Source organism: Aotus nancymaae, unplaced genomic scaffold, assembly GCF_030222135.1.
Source record: "Aotus nancymaae isolate 86718 unplaced genomic scaffold, 86718_ANA_hifiasm-v0.15.2.pri h1tg000051l, whole genome shotgun sequence".
NCBI classification, from domain to species: domain Eukaryota; kingdom Metazoa; phylum Chordata; class Mammalia; order Primates; family Aotidae; genus Aotus; species Aotus nancymaae.
The window spans coordinates 17,158,034-17,179,846 of NW_026988465.1; the positions used below are offsets into that span (position 1 = coordinate 17,158,034).

The window sequence follows — 21,813 nt, forward strand, 5'->3', positions numbered from 1 at the left end:
GCTGGAGTGCAATGGCGCAATCTCGGCTCACCACAACCTCCGCCTCCTGGGTTCAAGCAATTCTCCTGTCTCAGCCTCCTGAGTAGCTGGGACTACAGGCGTGCGCCACCATGCCCAGCTAATTTTTTTGTATTTTTAGTAGAGACGGGGTTTCACCATGTTGACCAATATGGTCTCGATCTCTTGACCTCGTGATCCACCCGCCTCGGCCTCCCAAAGTGCTGGGATTATAGGCGTGAGCCACCACGCCTGGCCTCTTACTAGTTTTAACAGAATGTTTCAGGAACTGTATTTGCAATTGCTAAAAAGCATTTTTTCTACTAATCATTTCTCATGAGACTTAACAAGGGAAGATAACTGGGAAAGAGGTAAATATAGGAAACCACTAATAGTATCTTCCTTCCTCCTACCCTGACCCTCTCTTTGGCTTCAAAAAGTGACTAGGAAAATGTGTCTTTCACAAAGAAAAGTTATACAACAGAAGGTACTGAAAAGCAACAACTGCCTTTGGACAGGAAACCTGAAGAGTAGGGATTATTATAGGGGGATAACAACCTCGTTTTTGTTTCACTAAGAGGGAAACTGGTTTATTTTCTGCTCACACTTGTTTCAAACCCTCTCCTCTAAAAGCAATGTGTTTTTGGAATTCAAGAATGCATTCTTTCCCCAACCTTAACTGGGGTCAGTCTTATGGCCACCGTATTTGTCTACAATTTAACTTTTAAAAAATATAATTTTGCCCTCAAATACTCTCCTATCCAATGCAATATAACTTTGGAGGAGAAGTGATAAAGGCCACTGGTTGCCAGATTATATCAACAAGCCCAGATGCACTTTGCTTTGCTGACGAATCTGAGTGACACAGGTCCCCACTTAGCTTTGTAAACTAAGGCAGGGATTTATGTCATCTCGAGGTGGAAAGCAGTGAGAACTGACCACCGATGGAACAGGAAGGGGATAAAAAGAATACAAAATAATTGACTTTAGTCTGCTTTCTATTACTGTAGCCCAACTGTCTGGGGCCATTTGTATGGTCCAGACAACATTCTTAGAACTTGACAGTCACTGAGAACCACACTTTAGGTTGGCATGGGCAATAGTTGGTATTTACACTGGTCGCGGAATTGTAATGTTTGAGAGCTGTAAGGCAGCAGAGTCCTCATCTGCCCAATCCCCTTCATTTTGCAGGAGAGGAAATTCAGGCCCAGTGCTGTTAAATGACTTGCCCAAGGTCACAGGTCTTTGCTAGTGGCAAAGCCAGAACTGAAACTGGAGACTCTTGAATTCTTAGAAGCCTCATTCACCAAGAGAAGGTTAACTGTGTCTCATGAGCCCTACATGGGAAAATTGGGGTGTGTAGAACACATTTTAGATTTCTGTCAGGAGTGGTAACATTTTTGTTTTTAAAGGTGCACATCAAGAAGTGTCCTTTAAACAGTTGGCTGTGGAGTAATGACCTATTCCCCAAGATACAAAATAAGCAAGGCTACTTTGGATGTTAAATGAAAGGGAATTCTTTAAAAAATGAAAGAATGACTGACTTTTCAAAACATGATAGTATTTTTAAAGATTTATTTGATATTTGCAAATTTATCTTCTGTGATTATATCATTTCTGTAGCTCAAAAAGTAAAACATGCTTTATAGAGAATAGAATTGGAAAGGATTTTTGAAACTTTCTAGGGGATAGACAGTGCCCCTCTGGTAGTAATAGGGGGTTTTGTCCTAGGCCATCCACGTCCTGAGTGACTGTCATGGCTTCCAGAGGTCCCTAGCCCTTGCCCAGCCATTGAACAAAGTGTTCTTCCTCTGTGGTTAGCTCCATAATTTCTGGTTTAGCAAAGCAGGTAATCAGTTAACTCTTTCAGAGGAAGTTGTCATTCCTTTGGCCAAAGCTAATTTCCTTAAAATGCCTTCTTTTCCTTTTTGGAACTGAGAAAGCTTAAAAATAGAATTGCTTCAAGCCCTGAGGCCTGAAAGTGAAACATAATCTAACGTGGCTGTAGTGCACTGACTCGTTAGGGACAGGGATATATGGCTTATCTGTAATCCACAAACCAGAAAGGTGTCCAGTGTAGATACGGTCTAACAGTCAGTGAAGCTGATTTCCTCCGGAAAGTTTTTTGGCAAAGTAGAGTTTGTCTGAGACAGTGGAGGACTTGAATGCCTTGGGTCCTCCCAGCCAGTTGCTCTTGACTTGCTGCTGAGGACAGCTTCTCTCTGCTCTAGTTTTTATGATCCTGAAGGGTGGTAGCTCTGGACTCTGAGAATAGCGGGCAGCGAACTCAGGACCTATATATTTTCGTTCCACTCTGCCCTTCCCCGTTTCTGATGCTTTGGGGCTCCATTTCTGATACATAACTAGAGCAGCATCCCTGAGGCCCACGCTGCCTCCTGTGTGCCTTTCCGCATCTGGCAGCCCCTTGGAGAGGAGGAGGCTCCTGTGTTTATCACCTGCTCTCTGTCCTAAAGGGCACTGAGGGGCAGCTGAGTGTAAGGTCAGGCCACTTAGCCTGGAGTGAGTGCCTGTGTTCTTGTTCTGGCTCTCCTAGCCCTGTGACTTTGGGCAAGAAACTTGGCCTCTGTTTTCGTTTCCTCATCGGTAAATTGGAAACAATGGTAGTATCTACCTTATGGGGTTAGGAAGTTGAAATGAGTTCTTACTTGTAAAGTGCTTAGACCAGTGTCTGGCACGTAAGAAGGATTATGTGTTAAGTAGAAACATGGGGAATTGCCCTTACCTTCCACAGTCGTCTCATGGGCTGTCCTTTTGTGATCTATTGTCTCGGTTTTCCTTTTTTTTTTGGAGACCAAGTCTTGCTCTGTCGCCCAGGCTGGAGTGCAGTGGTGCGATCTCAGCTCACCCCAACCTCTGCCTCCCAGGTTCAAGCCATTCTTCTGCCTCAGCCTCCCCAGTAACTGGGATTACAGGTGTGCGCCACCATGCCCGGCTAATTTTTTTGTATTTTAGTAGAGACGGTGTTTCACCATGATGGTCAGGCTGGTCTTGAACTCCTGACCTCAAGTGATCTGCCCGCCTGAGCTTCCCAATGTGCTGGGATTACAGGCGTGAGCCACCGTTCCTGGCCTGATCTATTTTCTTAAGTAGCCCTTACGGTTCATTTTAGCCCACTGCACCTCTCTAAAAATGCTGATGATGGGAAGGAGAAGCAAACCGTGGAATGGCTCTCCCCTAATGCAGTCTTTAGGGTCTAGGGTCTTTGTATTTCTTTATAAGCTGCCCATTGACTTGGGAGAAAGAACAGAAGAATAAGCTTCTTATAGTAGTACTATCAGTAGTGATAGTGTCATGAATAAAACCTTTATTTCTGTGATTAAATGTGTTAATAAAGCGGCACTATTAGCATGAATGACACTATTAACAGAATTTCACTCCTGTACAGTAAACCATGGCTTAAGACTGAATGGCAAGAATCAGGGTGTCTGGGCTCCTGGGCCTACCAGACTCGAAGCCCCTGCCAGTGTGTGTATATGGAGGCAGGGCGGGGGGTTGTCTTGCTCTCCAGAGGCAATGAAGGCTGCTTCTGGGCCTCCCTTTCCCCTTCTCATCTCCTCACCCCTCCTTTTTTGTTGTTTTTTGAGATGGAGTCTTGCTCTATCGCCAGGCTGAGTACAGTGGTGCAATTTCAGCTCACTGCAACCTCTGCCTTCCAGGTTCAAGCGATTCCCCTGCCTCAGCCTCCCGAGTAGCTGGGACTACTGGTGTAAGTCACCACGCCCGGCTAATTTTTTGTATTTTAGTAGAGATGGGGTTTCACTATGTTGGCCAGGATGGTCTCTATCTCCTGATCTCGTGATCCGCCCACCGAGGCCTCCCAAAGTGCTGGGATTGCAAGCGTGAGCCACCGCACACGACCCACCCCTCCTTTTCTATGTTATGTCTGTTCCTTCCTCTTCTCCTCACCTTGCCCTCGGCCTGGCTGTTAGAAAAAAGCAGACTTGCCGCCTTCAGTGGCTGCTTCCCGGACTTACCAAGTTAATTACCACCTTTTCCTGGCATCAAGGGATGGTGAAATCTTGCCTTTCCTGTCCTGCTTCCCATTCACTCGGCTGCTGCAGTGGTGTGGTGCCGCCGGAGGCCGCAGGTTTCCCTCTGGTGAGTTTGCTCGCGGCTTCTCCCTCTCCACCTTGCTCCTTCTGTTGCCCTCCTCCCACTGGCCCTTGAGGCCCACATCAAGGGAAGGTGCAGGCACAGCCTCCCCCGGTTTCCCAGGGGGGCTTGGGCCTCTCCCTTCCCTCGGGTTACTGCTTCTTTCCCGTAGCACCGCATGGGCTGCCTCGTATCCTAATCTTTCGTGTTCTTGACTTACTCCTCCTCCAAACCTGTAAGCTCCAAGAAATCGGTCTGGCTTGCTTCTTCATCACGTGGTACCTGCAGTGCCCGCCACGCTGTAGACTCGGACACCTGAGAAGAGGCGCGTTCATTAGACACCTTCCATGCGCTTGGCACCCCATTAGCCCTGCTGGGGGTGCAGAAGTATGAGGTGTGAGCCGCCCACTCTTGAGTTTACAGTCTGTCGAGGAGACAAGCTTTAAACACAAATTGATCTGTGAGGAAGACTAGACAGGCGGCTGGGAGAACACAAGACTCATCCAGTCCTCGGTTATGTGGTGTCGACAGGAAGTGCCGAGGAACAGGTGAGAGTCACTGGACTCCAGCTGGGCCGTGAGATGGGGAGGCCAAGGCTCCCGTGGTTGTCAATCTCGGAGCGCATTAGGGCGCACACTTGACTCTCCTGGGGCGCTTTTTAAAAATACTGATACCTAGGCCCCACCCAGTCTAATCAGAATGTCTGGGGGTGAGATTAAGACATGGATTTTTTTTTTAATGTGCTCAGTTGGAACCACTGGGGTCGGTGGAAAGGGAAGATTGGGGAGGCCCTTCCTGGCAGGGAGACAGAAGTCAAAGGCAGGCAGGCAGAAAGATTGGCGTCAGGAGGCAGCATTCTGGACTAGAGTCATCGGTATGGGGAAACAACAGGACCGAAGGTTGGATGTGTTGGCAAAACTGATTTAGAATTGGGGTGCCTTCCTAGGCAGGGAGTAAACTGGGGGTGGGAAGTTTGAGTGGGGTGGGGGTTCTTCATGAACAAAGAAGAAACGTGCTATCAAAAGGAGGCCTTGGGACCTGGTCGCAGGCAGTGGCTGCCAGAGGGAATAGCAGGCCCAGTGTTTTGCCAGGTCTTCAACCTTCTCAAAATGCCTCAAATCTACCGGTTTTAAAATGTTGGCTCAATTTAAAAGGAAATTGCGCAGGCCAAACAAAATAGGTCTCTCGGCCAGATTTGGCTTAAGGGCTGCCACTCAGCAGTCTCTGGTCTATGGCATAATAATAGCTAATGTTTATCGAGTGCCTGCATGTATCGAGGGCACTAAACTAAGTGCTTTCCTCGCATTAGCACATTATCCACATAACAACCTATGAAGTGGGTATCATTATCATCCTTGTTCTACACAGGGAAACAGACAGCCAGGGGTTAATGGCCTGGCTCAGGGCTCCACTAATAAGTGGGGCAACTGAAATTAAACCCAAGGAGCCTGGCTCCATAGTCTCAGCTTATTTGTAGTATTTGTCCTCTGTGGTCTCTGGCATCGTATTAAGTACTAAAAACCCAAGATACCTGTCAAAAAGAAAGAATCCAGTGTTTCTCAAGTTTACCTGATTGCCTGTAGCCCTTGTTTCGGATGCAGATTCCTTAGGCTCCATCCATATCCTCAATCAGAGAAGCGCTAAGACATTCTGATGAAACATTCTGGAAGCACTGCTAGTTGAGCACAGGGAAAGGTCATTGAAACTAGATTGTCCAGGTGAAGGCAGGAGCTGCATCCACGCGCATGGTACTCATCCCAGTACTCATCTCAGCTGTTTCTCGGTTGGAGCGGACAGGCCTGCAGACTCCAGGGCCCCAAGCCTCTTGCTCGGTCTTGTGGTTCCAAAACCTGTGGACTTCCAGGTTGTAGCCAAGGCAAACCGTACAAAGATGAGTCACCAGGCCGGGCGCAGTGGCTCATGCCTGTAATCCCAGCACTTTTGGAGGCTAAGGCGGGTGGATCACGTGGTCAAGAGATTGAGACCATCTTGGCCAACATGGTGAAACCCCGTCTCTACTAAAAGTACAAAAATTAGCAAGGCGTGGTGGCACGTGCCTGTAATCCCAGCTACTCGGGAGGCTGAGGCAGGAGAATGACTTGAACCCAGGAGGCAGAGGTTGCAGATAGCTGAGATTGCACTGCTGTACTCCAGCCTTGGTGACAGAGCTAGCCCTGTCCTCCCTGCAGAAAAGACGGGTCACCCAAAACTTAAAAGATGTGAAACAAGAAGTGGCTCCCAAGCAATTGTGACTCCAAGCTCAGGAGGTCAAAGTGGGCTTGGTGGCTGCACGCCAGGCACCAGTACTAGCTGGGTACCCTTGTGTCATTTTTCTGCCTTAACAATAGGAAAGCTTTTCATTCTGTTGGGTCTAGACCTGCTTGGAACACACGTAACCAAGTAGACCGAGCCAGAAACGTGAATCAGAGGACCAGAGCACATTCTTTAGAATACAGGTGTTACAGAGCTGATGAGTCTGGAAGCAAGATGGCAACAGTGATGGTGTGAAAAGGCAGGTGGAAGTGAAGGGCAAGTTAAGGGAGAAAAGAAGTACAAGACCTTTGAGTCCCAAATGTTTAACTCCGGGGGCTAGAAGGATGGGTGAGGCCAACTTCTCCTGTCTGGGATGTGCACCGTGTAGAAGGCGTGGTTTGTTAGAATGGATGGGGTGCTTGTGAGTGACACCGTAGGCCATCCGGTTTTGTAGGGGGCTGAGGCTGAGCCCTGGAAATGTGACTTTGGCACAGAGGTTATAGTGGAAGTCTTGATGAACAGTAGCAGGCCAAGACCCGGTCTCCTTAGCTTACACATGAAAGAAATTGAACATGGTGCCACAAAAACCTTTCATCATTTTCACTTCTCCCTCTGTAATATGAAAACGAGACAAATTCATCAGGTTGATTTTTGGGGATCGATACTCTCAGGGTTTGCAGAGTCGAGCCATCAGATGTTATTTATTACATGCTTCACCCCGTCTCCCAGCTGCCGTGAGAAAGCCCACAGTTTGCAACCTCACAAAGCAGAGAGCTAGCTGGAGAGTGCTGTGCGTCCAGAAAGTTCACATAGTCATGTCCTGAACCAAGATAGCTCTTTTTGCCATGATTTCCTACTCTCTCTGATTTTGCTGATTAAAAAAAAGAAAATCTTCAATTTATTTTCTTAAGGTCTAGCATTCTAAAATTTAGACGTATGAGCCTTTGAATATTCCTGTGGAGGATAGAGCCATGTAAATTCTAAGTATCTCTATAATTGATTTCTAAATACGTTACTTGTGTTTAAACCCAATTTGCAATACCCCTTTCATTGATTAATTTTGTCACTATGTTGGGTAGCAAGACTTGTGGCAATCACACTAATAACGTAAAGTTTCCCACCTTTCATGTTGCTGCTTTCCTTGTTAGCATCTCAGACATCCCAATTCTAGGAATAGTCTGTAGGAGGCAAGGTTTTCAGCTTTGGAAACCTGTGCGTACCACAGTGGTGTGGTGTGGAAGGCGTGTGGACTCGAAGATCTGTCTCTAGAAACACGCTCTGCCAATTACCATTGTATGACCTTTTATCAATTACATCCATGAGCTGTAGTTACCTAAAATAGTGATCCTCTCTCCTTCACTGGCTGGGAGGATTAAATGAGATAGTGTTTACACGAAATGTACCTCGTGTTCCTTAGTTCCCTCCCACTCGCCACTCCCCATGGTAGGAACTCTTGAGTACTCATCAAATCTGAACTTTCAGCATTTTTACCTCCTTCAGAGAAAACAAACCTATTGGACAGGGTCTTACTGAATACCCACTTTTGTGCAGAATGCAATTCCTGATACTCTGGGAGTTTCAGAGGCTAAGATGTTCTGGCCCTGAAAGAGTTGATCAGGAGACAGGGGAGATGACACATTTTCTTCAATAACTAAGAAAAGAAAGGACAGTGAAGACCATAAGGAAATAGAAAGTTTCTTAGGCATCCAAACTTGATGGACAAAGGAGGCTTCAGGAGGTTTCACGCTAGAACAGGACCTCAGCACTCTTGACATTTGGGTCAGGTGCTTCTTTCTGGTGCAGAACTGTCCTGTGCACCATAGCAAGTTTAGCAGGATCCCTGGCCTCCACCCACCTAGGTGCCAGTAGCATCCCCAGTTAACAACAATTGAAATTCTCTCCACACTGGGGCCGGGTGTGGTGGCTCACGCCTGTAATCCCAGCACTTTGGGAGGCCGAGGCGGGTGGATCACCTGAGGTCAGAAGTTTGAGACCAGCCTGACCAACATGGTGAAACCCTGTTTCTACTCAAAATACAAAAAATTAGCCAGGCTTGGTAGCACATGCCTATAATCCAAGCTGCTCGGGAGGCTGAGGTAGGAGAATCGCTTGAAGCTGGGAGGCAGAGGTTGGGGTGAGCTGAGAACGCGTCACTACACTCCAGCCTGGGCAACAAGAGCAAAACTCTGTCTCAAACAAAAGAAAGAAAGAAATTATCTTCACACTGTCTTGAAGAAACGGCAGAAGAGGATATCATGTTTGCATTTTCTATATATAGTACATATTTAAATTTTAAAATATGGTGTACATTTCAAAAGCCGTGGATTTCTCATGGCTGGATTAACTTTGGAATGCCTGACCGTCCCACGGCACCCCAGAACTGGGCTTCGCTGCTCCCACTGTTAGTAGTGCTCTGTGCAGTCCACCTAAGCCCTGTCTTTTTAATGATCAGGCGTGGTATTAATTGGCTGCTAGAATCTTCTCTAACTTGCAGAAGAAAGGGTCAAAGTCTGCAGTTCAGGGAAGGAAGTTTTGCATTTATCATTGACTCAACTGGGTAATTAAGAGCAACTTTCTGCTCAGGACCAAATTCTCAGCTTGGTTTTTTTTTTTTTTTTTTTGAGACGGAATCTCGCTCTGTCTTCAGGCTGGAGTGCAGTGGTGCCATCTTGGCTCACTGCAACCTCTGCCTCTTGGGTTCTCAAGCGCTTCTCCTGCCTTACCCTCCCCAGTAGCTGGGACTACAGGCACCTGCCACCATACCTGGCTAATTTTTGTATTTTTAGTAGAGATGGTTTCACCATGTTGGCCAGGATGGTCTCGATTTCTCGACCTCATGATCCGCCAACCTCGGCCTCCCAAAGTACTGGGATTAGAGGTGTGAGCCACCGCGCCCAGCCTCAGCGTGGTTTTTAAGCCCACTTCATAGTTAGATGATTTGGCCACATCACTTGCCTCCAAACCCTGTTTCCTCATCTCTTAAATGAGGAGAGTCGTGGTTCTGACCTCATCGCGTTACTCTAAGGATTGAATGCAGTAATGTGTGTGAAGCGCTGCCTCCGTCCCTGGCCATGTGCTAAACACTCTGACGTTTGTTGTCACCATCACGTATATTGTTATTGTGGTTGTCATTGTCGTTAAGCTGGGCTTCCCTTCCAGGGCAGTTGAGCCCTGAGCAGCCATTCCCGTCGTCGCTGGCGCTTCTACAGCTGTTTTCCTTGCTCACCGATACCCACAGTGGCCCCATTTCAGCCACAGGGCCCACTGACTCACTCATGTAGCAGGTATGGATTGAGCTCCCAGCATATGCCAGCTACCGTTTTAGGCACCAGGAATACAGCAGTGTCAGAACAGACAAAATTCCCTGCCTTTGGGTGGCTTGTGTCATAGTTGATGAAGATTTTGCCACATCATAAATACCCTGGTCTTGTCTTTGATGGATTCTAGTTTGTTTTTTTAAAGAAAAAAGCTGGATATGGTGGTTCACGCCTGTAATCCCAGCACTTTGGGAGGCCGAGGCAGGTGGATCATCTGAGGTCAGCAATTTGAGAACAGACTGGCCAATGGTGAAACCCGTCTCTCCTAAAAATACAAAAACTAGCTGGGCGTGGTGGTGTGTGCCTGTAGTCCCAGCTACTCAGGAGGCTGAGGCAGGAGAATTGCTTGAACCCAGGAGGTGGAGGTTGCAGTGAGCCAAGATCATGCCATTGCACTCCAGCCTGGGCAACAGAGCGAGACTCCATCTCCAAAACAAAACAAAACAAATGGTTCTTAAGTATGTGGGCCTGGACCAGCAGCATTACTTGGGAGCTTGTTAGAAATGAGTTTTCAGATTGTACTCCAGACCCACTGAGTCCGAAACTCAGCAATGGGAGTGGGCAGCACTGGTGTATGGCTTAACACGTCCCCCAGGTCACTCCAATGCACCAGTTTGTGCGTCACTGTTTGGGAAAAGAAAGGAGTAGGGGGAAACCCCCAACCCTAATTGGGCTGCGGTGTCATATGGTGCCATCCAATAAGGCGTTGCTCATCTCATGAGATTCTAATAGCATCAGAGTTTACAAAGGATAGTCTTAGGTATACTGAGACCGTTAAAACTAGCAGTACTCTTTGATCTCTCTCCTGGGCCTGACCACCCCTCCTTTAAATGGGAGGGCTTTGGGAGGCCTCCTGAGTCTCACAGCACACAGGACTCAGTCACAGAAATTCTTAGCTTTCCCTGGGCTTTTCCTTGCCTGGTATACAAGGAAGTTGCTTTCCCCACCTTTCTTCAGACTTTTGACATGTTTGACAGTTATTTTTTCTTGTAATTCCTTCAGTTTTTATTGTCTTCTTACCTAGCATCATTAAAAAATTTTTATAGCTTCAGTCAGATTGCCAACTGGATGGACAAGGCTTATCTGGAAATGAAATGGTAGCTCTCTTTTATATGTCTGGTAATTTGGGTATTTAAAGATACAGTGAAGAGTAAATGAAATGAGAGATCACAGGCAAGTGTCCAGCGTGGAGCTGGGCACAGGATGACCATCTGATAAATGCTCGTGCAGTTTACCCCCATCCCAACTCATTATAAAAACCAATAAAGGCATTAAATAGACACCACAATTCTTTGTGTGAAAAGCTTAAATTACATACAGTCTGAATGAATGAATACCATGATGTAAATTATAACCAAAATAATAGAATCCAAAATCTTATTACTTAACCTTAAAAAAAATAAGTATAATTAAATAAACTTTTAAATGTAAAAAAAAGTTACTTGATTTTTATTTCCTAATAATGGATTTAAAAAAAAAAGCCCAGATCAGATTGGCAGAAATACTTTTATTTCTGCGCTAGGCCAAAGCCTGGGTGTGCTTATGAGTAACCTGTCCATTTAACAACCATGATTTAATTCACAAACACTCATTAATTACAGCCGTGTTAAAAAGAGTGTTTGCGATGACCTGGTATTTCCTTCTGAAGAAAAACTGTGTCTTGAAAATACGTATGAAAGATTACCAGCTTCTGTTATATATAGTCCAGGTTCGTCTTGGTGGTTTTATTCTAAAAATATCTCTCTGACCATCAGTGGTCATTTCCTCTCTGTCTACCTTCAATCCAAACAAGTTCTAGTTACAGTGACAGTTTTAAGTTTGCCATTTGTGGTTGGTTCTGTTACAGAGGCTGGGAGCAGAAGGCAGGCAGTCCTAACTTCTTGCTTCCTGCCTTGCTCCAGAGTGTAAGGATCAGCTTCTCTAATCCTTTGACTTTCAGTTCACGGCACTACGTAGTAAGAGTAGACGAGGGGTGGCCTTCAAACACCAGCCACCTCTGGAGGTCTAGCGTGACTAAATCACTGTCAGTCTTTTCCAAACCCACCACCGGGGATGAAGGTGTGGGCCTCCCATCAGACTTGTAGAGTGAAAGAAATTGGAAGAGAGCATCACTGTCCAGATAGTTGAGCTTTGGAAATATTTATCAGATGGAACTAGAGATGCATGATCACATTTGACAGTAACAAGTGGCAAGTGATGAGCTCTTTTGAGTCTTACTTTTCATTTCTTATAATATGCAAATAGCAGCGTTAAAATGGCCGGCCAGTTGGCTGTCAGTTTCAGCTAAGGTAGGTAGGTGTCTTGCGATTTTGGCACCCTAGGGAGATCTCAGTAGGAGTAGGTCTAGCCCTCACCTGTACAGGATGAGGAATGCAGATCTATTGCTCTGGAGGACAACTCTGTGTTCATCAGAATTCTAAAGGCTGATAAACTAGACCGTGAACTTGATACTTACCCTGAGAATCATAACTGCCAAGTGTGGACAGTTGCAGAAATTGGTATTGCCTGTGTTCCGATCAGAAGGTTATTAGCTGTGTCAGAGTCAAGGGATTGAGTGATCCCATTAGTATCTTCCAGCTGGGGTCTCCTCTCTAGAGAGTACCTTTGGGGAGGGGGTACTGCTGGCCCCATGCGTAGCATATGGATACTGTCATTCACCCAGGTGTCCAGTTCCATGGCTCTGGTGTGAAACACTGAATTTGCTTGTTACTGTTCATTTTTTTTTTTTTTTTTTTTTTTTTGGTAACAAAATACTTGTTTTTAGTACCTGCTTGTTATTTTTTAAAAATTAAAAATAGGAAGTGGAGTGAAAACAAAAACACTTTCTTCATCATTCCCTCTTAATCTTGGTTCCTTCCCAGAGATAAGCACAATCATGGCTTGGCCCTTCCTTTTCATAATCATTTGCAAATCTACATTTTATTAATATAAAAGGAAAAATGATTCAAAAATACAAAAGTGCACATCATGGCTTGCCGTTTTTGCTTAGTAAGGTTTTTCCATAGGCAGAATTCCGTATCTGTGTATATCGATGCTCCTTATTCTTTGTAATGGCTGCGCTGCCTCTCATTATATAGATATACCAGAATGTGTTTGGTTATTCCCATTTGATGGTCATTTCTGTCATTTTTCATTTTAGCTGTTGCTATTATAAACAGTGCTACGTTGTGCTTGTGTGTATTTCTGTAGACTACATTTCTAAGTGTCGAGTTTTTATATCACAGGGCACGTATATTAAAATGCTGATAGATTAGGTAGGTCCCAATTACCCTCCAAAAAGGCTGAATCAATTTATATCCCTACCACAAGTGTAGAGAGTTGCCTGTTTTCTCGTACTTTTTCCAACACTAGGTAACATTAGTCTTTTTGCAGTTATTGCTCATGCTAGATAGTACCTCCATTCATTCATTCATTCATTCATTCATTCATTTAGACAGAGTTTCACTCTGTTGACCACGCTGAAGTGCAATGGTGCAGTCTCGGCTCTCTGTAACCTGTCTCCCGAGCTCAAGTGATCCTCCCTCCTCAGCCTCCTCGGTAGCTGGGACTACTGACACATGCCGGGCTACTTTTTGTATTTTTTGTAGAGATGAAGTTTCACCATGTTGCCCAGGCTGCCTCCTTATTTTAATTGTGTGTTTTTTTAATTATTGCTGCTGGCACCACCACCACCGCTACTATTACTGCTACTGACTAAGGCTCAATGAGTGTTTTTATGAGTCAGGGATAGTTTTAAGCACGTCACATGAAATTACTAATTTAAACTTTAACATCTCTGTAAATTGGATGTGATTGTGGTCCACAGTTTACAGATGATGAAAAAGGTGGATTAGTACATTTAACTATCTCTGCCCTAATTTGCGTTTCTGTGAGTGGCACTTTGAATTCTTTATCATTTTTGTGTCCAAGACTATTTGCAGTTTTCTTACTGAATTACTAGAACTTTTAATGAATTATAGATAATGGGCTTTCTCTGGTGTGTGTGCATGTGTGCGTAGTAAATACAGGCACACCTCAGAAATACTGCAGGTCTGATTCTGGAGCACAGCAATAAAGTAAATGTCACAATAAAGCAAGTCACTTGGATTTTTTGGTTTCCTAGTGAATATAAAGTTTACACTATACTGTAGTCTCTTCAGTGTGCAATAGCATATGTCGTTCAAAAACCGATGTACATATCTTAACTTAAAAATACTCTATTAGCCGGGCGTGGTGGCTCACGCCTGTAATCCAAGCACTTTGGAGGCCAAGGCAGGCGGATCACCTGAGGTCGGGAGTTCAAGACTAGCCTGACCAACATGGTGAAACCCCGTCTTAAAAAAAAAAAAACAAAATAAAAATACTGTATTACTACAAAGTCCCAGCGATCCCCTGAGCCATTAGCGAGTCGTAATCTTTTTGCTGGTGGAGGGTTTTGCCTTCACATTGGAGACTGTTGCTGTTTAGGGAAGAAGTCATTGAATGCTGGGGTGGCCGTGGCAAGTTCTTAAAATAAGAAAAAAAGAAAGTCTTCCACATTGATTGACTCTTTTTTTTTTTTTTTTTTTTTTTGAGACAGAGTCTTGCTCTGTCATCAGGCTGGAGTGCAATGGTGCCATCCCGGCTTACTGCAACTTCTGTTTTCCAGTTTCAAGCAATTTTCCTGCCTCAGCCTCCCGAGTAGCTGAGACTACCGGCACGCACCACCACGCCCGGCTAATTTTTTGTACTTTTAGTAGAGACGGGGTTTCACCATGTTGGCCAGGATGGTCTCGATCCCTTGACCTCGTGATCCACCCACCTTGGCCTCCCAAAGTGCTGGGATTACAGGCGTGAGCCACCGCGCCCGACCTGACTCTTCCTTTCATAAAAGATTTCTCTGTAATATGTGATGCTATTTGATAGCATTTTCCCCACACTAGACCTTCTTTCAAAATTGGAGTAATCCTTTCCAAACTCTCCTGCTGCTGTAGCAACTAAATTTATGTAATATCCCAAATCCTTTGTTGTCATTTCAGCAATGTGCACAGTATCTTCCATCTCAAGAAATCGCTTTATTTGCTTATCCATTAGAAGCAATACCTCATCTCTTCAGGTTTGATCATGAGATTGTCGCAATTCAGTCGCCTTTCATTCTAGTCCTCTTGCCACTTCCACCACATCTGTAGTTTCTCCAGTAAGTCTTAAACCCCTGTCATCCATGAGGGTTGGGATCAACTTCTTCCAAACTCCTGTTAATACTGATATCTTGGGCTGGTCGCAGTAGCTCATGCCTGTAATCCCAGCACTTTGGGAGGCCGAGGCAGGCGGATCACCTGAGGTCGGGAGTTCAAGACCAGCCTGACCAACATGGAAAAACCCTGTCTCTACTAAAAATACAAAATTAACCAGGCATGGTGGCGCATGCCTGTAATCCCAGCTACTCAGGAGGCTGAGGCAGGAGAATCACTTGAACCTGGGAGGCAGAGGTTGCAGTGAGCTGAGATCGTGCCATTGCACTCCAGCCTGGGCAACAAGAGCGAGACTCTGTGTCCAAAAAAAAAAAAAAAATTGATATTTTGGCTTTCTCCCATCAATCATGAGTTTTGATATGGGCATCTAGAATGGAGAATCCTTTCCAGAAAGTTTGTAGTTTACTTTATCTAGATCCTTCAGAGGAATCACTATTGATGGCAGCTATAACGTTACAAAATGTATTCTTAAATAATAAGACCAGAAATTGAAAACGACTCCTTGATTTATGGGCCGCAGAATGGACATTGTATTACCAGGCATGAAAACATTTAATCTCCTTGTACATCTCCATCAGAGTTCTCACGTGACCAGGTCCGCTGTCAGTGAGTCGTAATATTTTGAAAGGAATCTTTTCTTCTGAGCAGTAGTTATCAACTGGGCTTAAAATAGTAAGCCATGCTGTAAACAGATGTGCTGTCATTCAGGCTTTATTTCTTCACTGATAGATCACAGAGTAAATTTAGCATAGTTCTTAAGGGCCCCAGGATTTTTGAAATGGTAAATGAGCGTTGGCTTCAACTGAATGTCACCAGCTGCATTAGCCCCTAACAAAAGAGTCAGCCTGTCCTTTGATGCTTTGAAGCCAGCCATTGACTTCTCCTCTCTAGCTATGCAAGTCCTAGATGGTATCTTCTTCCAGTAGAAAGCTGTTTCATCCACATTGAAGATCTGTTGTTTAGTGTAGCCGCTAGCTCTTCTGAAGAATCTGCTGCTGCTTCTGTATTCACCTTGTACTTTTATGACATGGAGAAGGCTTCTTTCCTTAAAGCTCATGAACCCACCTCTGCTGCCTTCCAACTCTGCAGCTTCCTCACCTCTCAGCCTTCAAAGAACTGAAAAGATTTAGGGCCTTGCTCTAGATGAGGCTTTGGCTTAAGGGAACGTTGTGGCTGCTTTGATCTTCTCTCCAGACCACTCAAACTTTTCTCCATATCAGTAGTAAGGCTAGTTCGTATCAGTAATAATGATTCCTATCATTTGTGTAAGACCTTTCCCTTTGTATTCACAACTTGGCTGTTTGACACAGGAGGCCTAACTTTGCGCCTATTTCAGCTTTTGACATGCATTCCTCACCAAGCTTAATAGTTTCTAGCTTTTGATTTAAAGGGAGGGATGTGTGATTCTTTCACATGAACACTTCAGAGACTGTTGTGGGATTACTAATTAGCCTAATTTCAGTATTATTGTGTCTCAAGGAATAGGGATGCCCGAGAAGAAGAGGGTAAGAGACAGAGAACAGCTGGAAGGTGAAGCTGTCAGAGCATACACCACGGCTATCCATTAAGTTTGCCATGATATTGCTTAGTGACTAAACGTTATTGTTAGTGACATTAGTAATTGCAGTAGTGACATCAAAGATCACTGATCACGGATCACCATAACAGATATACTAGAAATGAAAAAATTTCAAGTAATATGAGAATTACCAAAATTTGACAGATATGTAGTGAGCACATGCTGTTGGAAAAATGGTGCTGACAGACTAGCTTGAAACCCAGTTATCACAAACCTTCAGTTTGTAAAACACTGCAGTATCTGTGGAGCACAATGAAATGTGGCATCTCTGTATTTTTTTGCCCAAGCCTATTATGTTTCTTTTGATTTTTCTATGATGTCTTCCCTCCCGTGCCCTCCCCTCTTGTTGCCCAGGCTGGAGTGCAATGGTGCAATCTCAGCTCACTGCAACCTCTGCCTCCTGGGTTCAAGCAATTCTCCTGCCTCAGCCTCCCAAGTAGCTGGGATTACAGGCATGCACCACCACCCCCGGCTAATTTTATATTTTTAGCAGAGACGGGGTTTCTCCGTGTTAGTCAGGCTGGTCTCGAACTCCTGACCTCAGGTGATCCGCCTGCCTTGGCCTCCCAAAATGCTGGGATTACAGGCGTGAGCCACCATGCCCCGCTGCTGTATTTCTTTCTACCTATGTTCGGTTCGTTTTTATAAAGTCAAGTGTCACTTGATGGGGGTATACTCTGAGAAATGTATCATTGGAAATTTCATTATTGTGCAGATGTCATAGAGTGTACTTACACAAACCTCATGGTATAGCTCTGTGGTCTAGCCTCTTGCTCCTAGGCTACAAACCTGTACTGCATGTTACTGTGCTGAATACTGTAGGCGACTTAAACACAGTGATAAGTATTTATGTATCCAAATATAGCAATAGTACAGTAAAAATACAATTTTATAATCTTATGGGGCCACTGGAATACATACAGTCTGTTGTTGACCAAAAGCATCATTGTTTGGCAGATAACTACATGTAAAATTACAGCCTTTTTTTTTTTGAAATGGAGTTTCACTTTCATTGCCCAGGCTAGAGCGTGATGGTACAAACTTGACTCATTGCAACCTCCTGACTTCTGGGTTCAAGTGATTCTCCTGCATCAGCCTTCCAAGTAGCTGGGATTACAGGCACCTGCCACTATGCCTGGCTAATTTTTTGTATTTTTAGTAGAGATGGGCTTTCAACATGTTGGTCAGGCTGGTCTCGAACTCCTGACCTCACATTGTTGGGTACCAGCCCCAACCCCGTATGTAGGTGCCCTTAGTCCCAGCGGTGACAAGGGATTGAGAAAAGGAAATACAGAGACACAACAGTGGAATTTACAGCATGGGTCCTGGGGACCAAAGCAAGCTTGGGAATTGAGTTGGCCCCCGAGCTCTGGGCTCCAAACACTTTTATTATGTGCATAATGTCATTGATCTTATGGGTGTGGAAGGGGTAGGTAAGATAGCCCTGCAGAGAGCACTTGAGATCATTCTAAGACATGCTAAACTAGTGCTCTGAGCATTTAACAGCACTTGAGATCCTTCTAAGACATGCTAAACTAGTACTCTGAGTTTATCACCGATTGCTATCAGGGTACAGCTGCATCAGAAGTATACTGGATGAGGAGCCACCCTGTCTGACCACACCCAATGCATCAAGGGGCTTTTATCTCCCGAGCTTTGGGGACATAGAGCAATTAAAATCACCCCATATTCCGAGAACCTAGGCAGAGCCTGAGGCGTTCCGTGATCTCTGCCCTGCAAGGCTTTTCTCCTCCTTGCCAGCTCCCATCTGCAAAGACCCTCCCGGATATTGTGAGCAGAAGTCGCCTCCCTTCTCAGAGATCTGCACAAGCCCTCTTTACAAGGCCCTCATGCAGTCTCCACGTTGAGAAGGCATTTGTGGGACCAGAGCAGTGTTCCCTGCTCTGCAACCACCCCGAGCTGTTCCCCGGTGTTACTGTGCTCCTGATGGTCTTTACCTTAGGCCTCCTGTTGCCAATGATTTCTAATTAACTGCACCAATAATATAGTTTAGTTCAGTGTGTAAACTTCAGTGTACTCTGAGCCAAGCAAGCTTATAATTATTTAGGTCGAATTAACCTAGGTCTTCCCTGGCCATCTTGACCCACATCAAGTGATCCACCTGCCTCGGCCTCCCAAAGTGCTGGGATTACAGGCATGAGCCAACACACCCGGCTGAAATTACTGCTTTTACAGTTTGAGTTTGGTGGCTTGCTTTGGGAAGGCCTTCCCTAATCTGCGAATCATAACAATATTCTATATATTTTTCTCCTTGCTTCATAATTTTATTATTTTGATCTTTAAACTCAGTGGAAGGGTGTGTGTATGTATTTTAAAGGTGTGACTTTATTTTTTCTATGTGGATAGCTAGTTAAACTAGTGCCATTTATTGAATGGTTTGACTTTCCTCATGCATGCATTTGAAATGCCCTTTTCTCATATTAAAGAGTCAGTGTGTGTGTGTACATGCATACATGCATGTATGTGCCATGTGCACGTGTGTCTGTGTTATTCTGTATCTGAACTTTCTACTCCATTGATACCTTTATCCCTTTTGAAGAAGCAGCACACTGTTTTGAATACAGTGACTTTGTGATATGTTTTGCTATAGATAGGGAAAATCTGCTTCCTGTTATATGCTTGTTTTTTTCTTCATTAAAACTAAATTTTTATGTTCATGCTTACTTGCATTTTTACAAATTGGGCTTCTTCTCCCCCATCCACTGTGAGTTTAGGGTTATAAGAAAGATAAAAACTGCCCTCATTAGATAGTCTGCTGCTCTGGGGATGGCAGCAAGCTGTTTACATTTTTTATTTCATCTGGTAGAACAGACCTGGAGAGTTGGTGCCAGTATCCTCCTCTGCAGACGAGGGAGGTGAGGCTCGGCAATGAAGCAGGTTGTCTAAGGCGCTGCACTTCTGGACATTGGCAGAGCCAGGATTCCAGACCAAATCCAGGCGATTTCAAAACCTCTTTTAACAATTATGCAACCCAGACACATGGGGTTCTCTCCCAGGGGAGGACAGGCCATTGTCTAGGGCGGGTTATCAGGTATTTCTCCATGCCCTGCAGGGCGGTCAGTGGCATTTACAGAGTAGAGTGTTTATTGCATGAAGGGAAGGACCTAACAAGATCTCTCTGACGGCTGTACCCCTTGGGGCAGCAAGAGTTGAAAAATTTGGTTTTGCCAAGGGTATTTATTCAGATGTAGGATACAAGTTAAGGTGGCATCATACTCTAAAGTTTGAGTGAGTGGGGAGAGGCATTATTTACCAGATGCTTTTTTTTTTTATGCTAGACACTGTAACCCTTCCTCAGCTCTTTTCTAGAGGTGGGTCCGTGATTTGGAATGCAAAGGTGAGGAAGACACAGCCCTGGGCGTTAAGGATGGGGCCGTCTGCTGGGAGGAGCAGGGTATACAACCCCAGGAACCTTCTCCCTTTCAGAAGAAAGTGCAGTGTGCTTTAGCTCTCTAGTTGGGGAGCAGAGGTCTCAGGTGGATCCAGAAATGCTTTGCTGTGGAGAGGCATTTAAGCGGGGACATTATTCATGTGTCTAAATTACCCTACGGGTTGAGCCCTCCCTTCCTCCCAGGTGGCTGCCTCTTCATTTGGATTCTCTCAGGTGCCTTCTGTTGGCTCTTGGAGGTGAACATCAGGAAAGTAATTTTCTTTGGAGAAGTTGGAAGCAGCCTCCCAAACAGAAGTCCCACTGAGCTCCCACTGGGGAGTTTTGGAAAAGTAATCCTATTTATGAGGAATAGTGTATTGATTTTGTGTGTAAAATGGACTCAGAGGCCTGTGACAATGAGTCCATTTGAAATTGCAATTTTAAATATCTAATACAGTAGCTGTGCAGAAATACTACGCTAGAATATAAATGATTAGCTGCTTAGTGACTTTCTCATGTGCATGTAATTAATTGGCAGTGGTGGTGGGGGTCAAGTTGGTTTTCATATCCTGAGTCCTTTAATTTACCTTTTCTTCAACAATTACTGGTGTAAGCATAGGGGAATTAAATCTTAGTGGCGTTTAGAAAAATAAATAGTTTTGCTTTGTCATTCATTTATTTGTTTATTGGTCTACATTACTCGATTTTTTATTACGCAATAGAAGGCACCTAATCAAAGACTTCTCGTTTTTACTGCATGACTACACTCCTAATTTTGTGAAAGCATGGGTTTACTTCCAGATTGAAAGGTAAATGAACAATTATTTTGTATGTTATTTAGCATTTGCCGATCTTGTTTCTCGGGTCTGCAGTTCTGGCTGACATGTCTGTTCCGTTCCCAGCCTCTCTTGGTGGTATCTGCCCAATCACCACCTAGTGTCACTTTGGGATCGTGGCCACACATGGGCCTTCCAGGACTGTACTGCTGGTGACCAGTGGTGTTTGTAACGCTGAAGTGTGAGCTTGGCTTCGGCTGACCAGGCGCTCCCTCATGCCCAGGGCTTACACTTGAACTCTGCCTGCTGTGTTAGCAGTTTTTATCTACATTTCCTTTAAAATAGACTTGTACTTCTTCCTTCCCATCCCCCCCAATACAGCTGCCCTGGCATCCTGGCTTTTTCCATTCTTGACAAATGATCTGTCCACTGTAACTGTAGCTCCGCTGTGCTGATATCTGTTGAAATTAGACCTAGAATCTAAATGTGGCTTCATGAAACTATGGGTAAGACATTTTTTTTTCTTCAAATGGTCTGTGTTTTATGGCACCCCAAACCACCCCTATCCATACCTTTTCCACTGTAATGTTGGGGGCAGAAAATGGGGTAATATGTGTGTAAAAGTGATTTAGAATGGAAAGTTCTGCATAAGGTACGATGTTAGCTGGGGTTTTTGCATATATAATAATGAGAAATGTTCACTACCGTTCCTGCCTGCCTCCCCCGGGCATATTAAACTGACTCCAACCTAATAGCATTTCTTATCATGTAATGGGAATCACAAACCCTCCCTATGTCCACTGCTGCAGCGCCCTCTTACCCTAATGAGGCTTTGTAACCCAAAGATTAAACATTTCATTTATGCTTCATTGACTGAGTTAACCAAACACTTTGTATTTGACCCTTTCTTCTCAGAAGTTGAAAACAATAATTTGGTCCTGCAACTACTCCTGCAAAATCTAGGTCCATGACAAATGTGACAGTTACGCTGGAGGTGGGCCAGAGTGCACGGCGATGACTTGGATCCTGTGCTGAGGGAACGGCCGGCTGCTTAGGGAGGAAGGGTCGGCCAGGGCGGGGGGTTACATTGAGGTTTGTAGTGTAGGCTGGCACCTGGGACCGGGCAGGTTGGGTGGGATCAGTTGTTTCACCTCTGGACTCCAGCTTCTCATCTGTC

At 44.8% G+C, this 21,813-nt stretch overlaps 1 protein-coding gene across 3 annotated transcripts in view; it reads left to right on the forward strand.

The window, feature by feature from the left end:
• E2F3 (E2F transcription factor 3) overlaps positions 1–21,813 on the forward strand; it is a 95,998-nt gene that overhangs the window by 4,583 nt on the left and 69,602 nt on the right. The window contains exon 1 of one of the 3 annotated variants that reach the window (XM_012476583.2): positions 21,116–21,142. The exons of the other annotated variants lie outside the window; for them this stretch is intronic. Within the exon in view, the coding sequence (XP_012332006.1) occupies positions 21,131–21,142 (12 nt within the window). The 5' untranslated portion in view covers positions 21,116–21,130. Of the gene's footprint in view, positions 1–21,115; positions 21,143–21,813 lie in introns of those variants that run through there. 3 annotated transcript variants of the gene reach the window in all.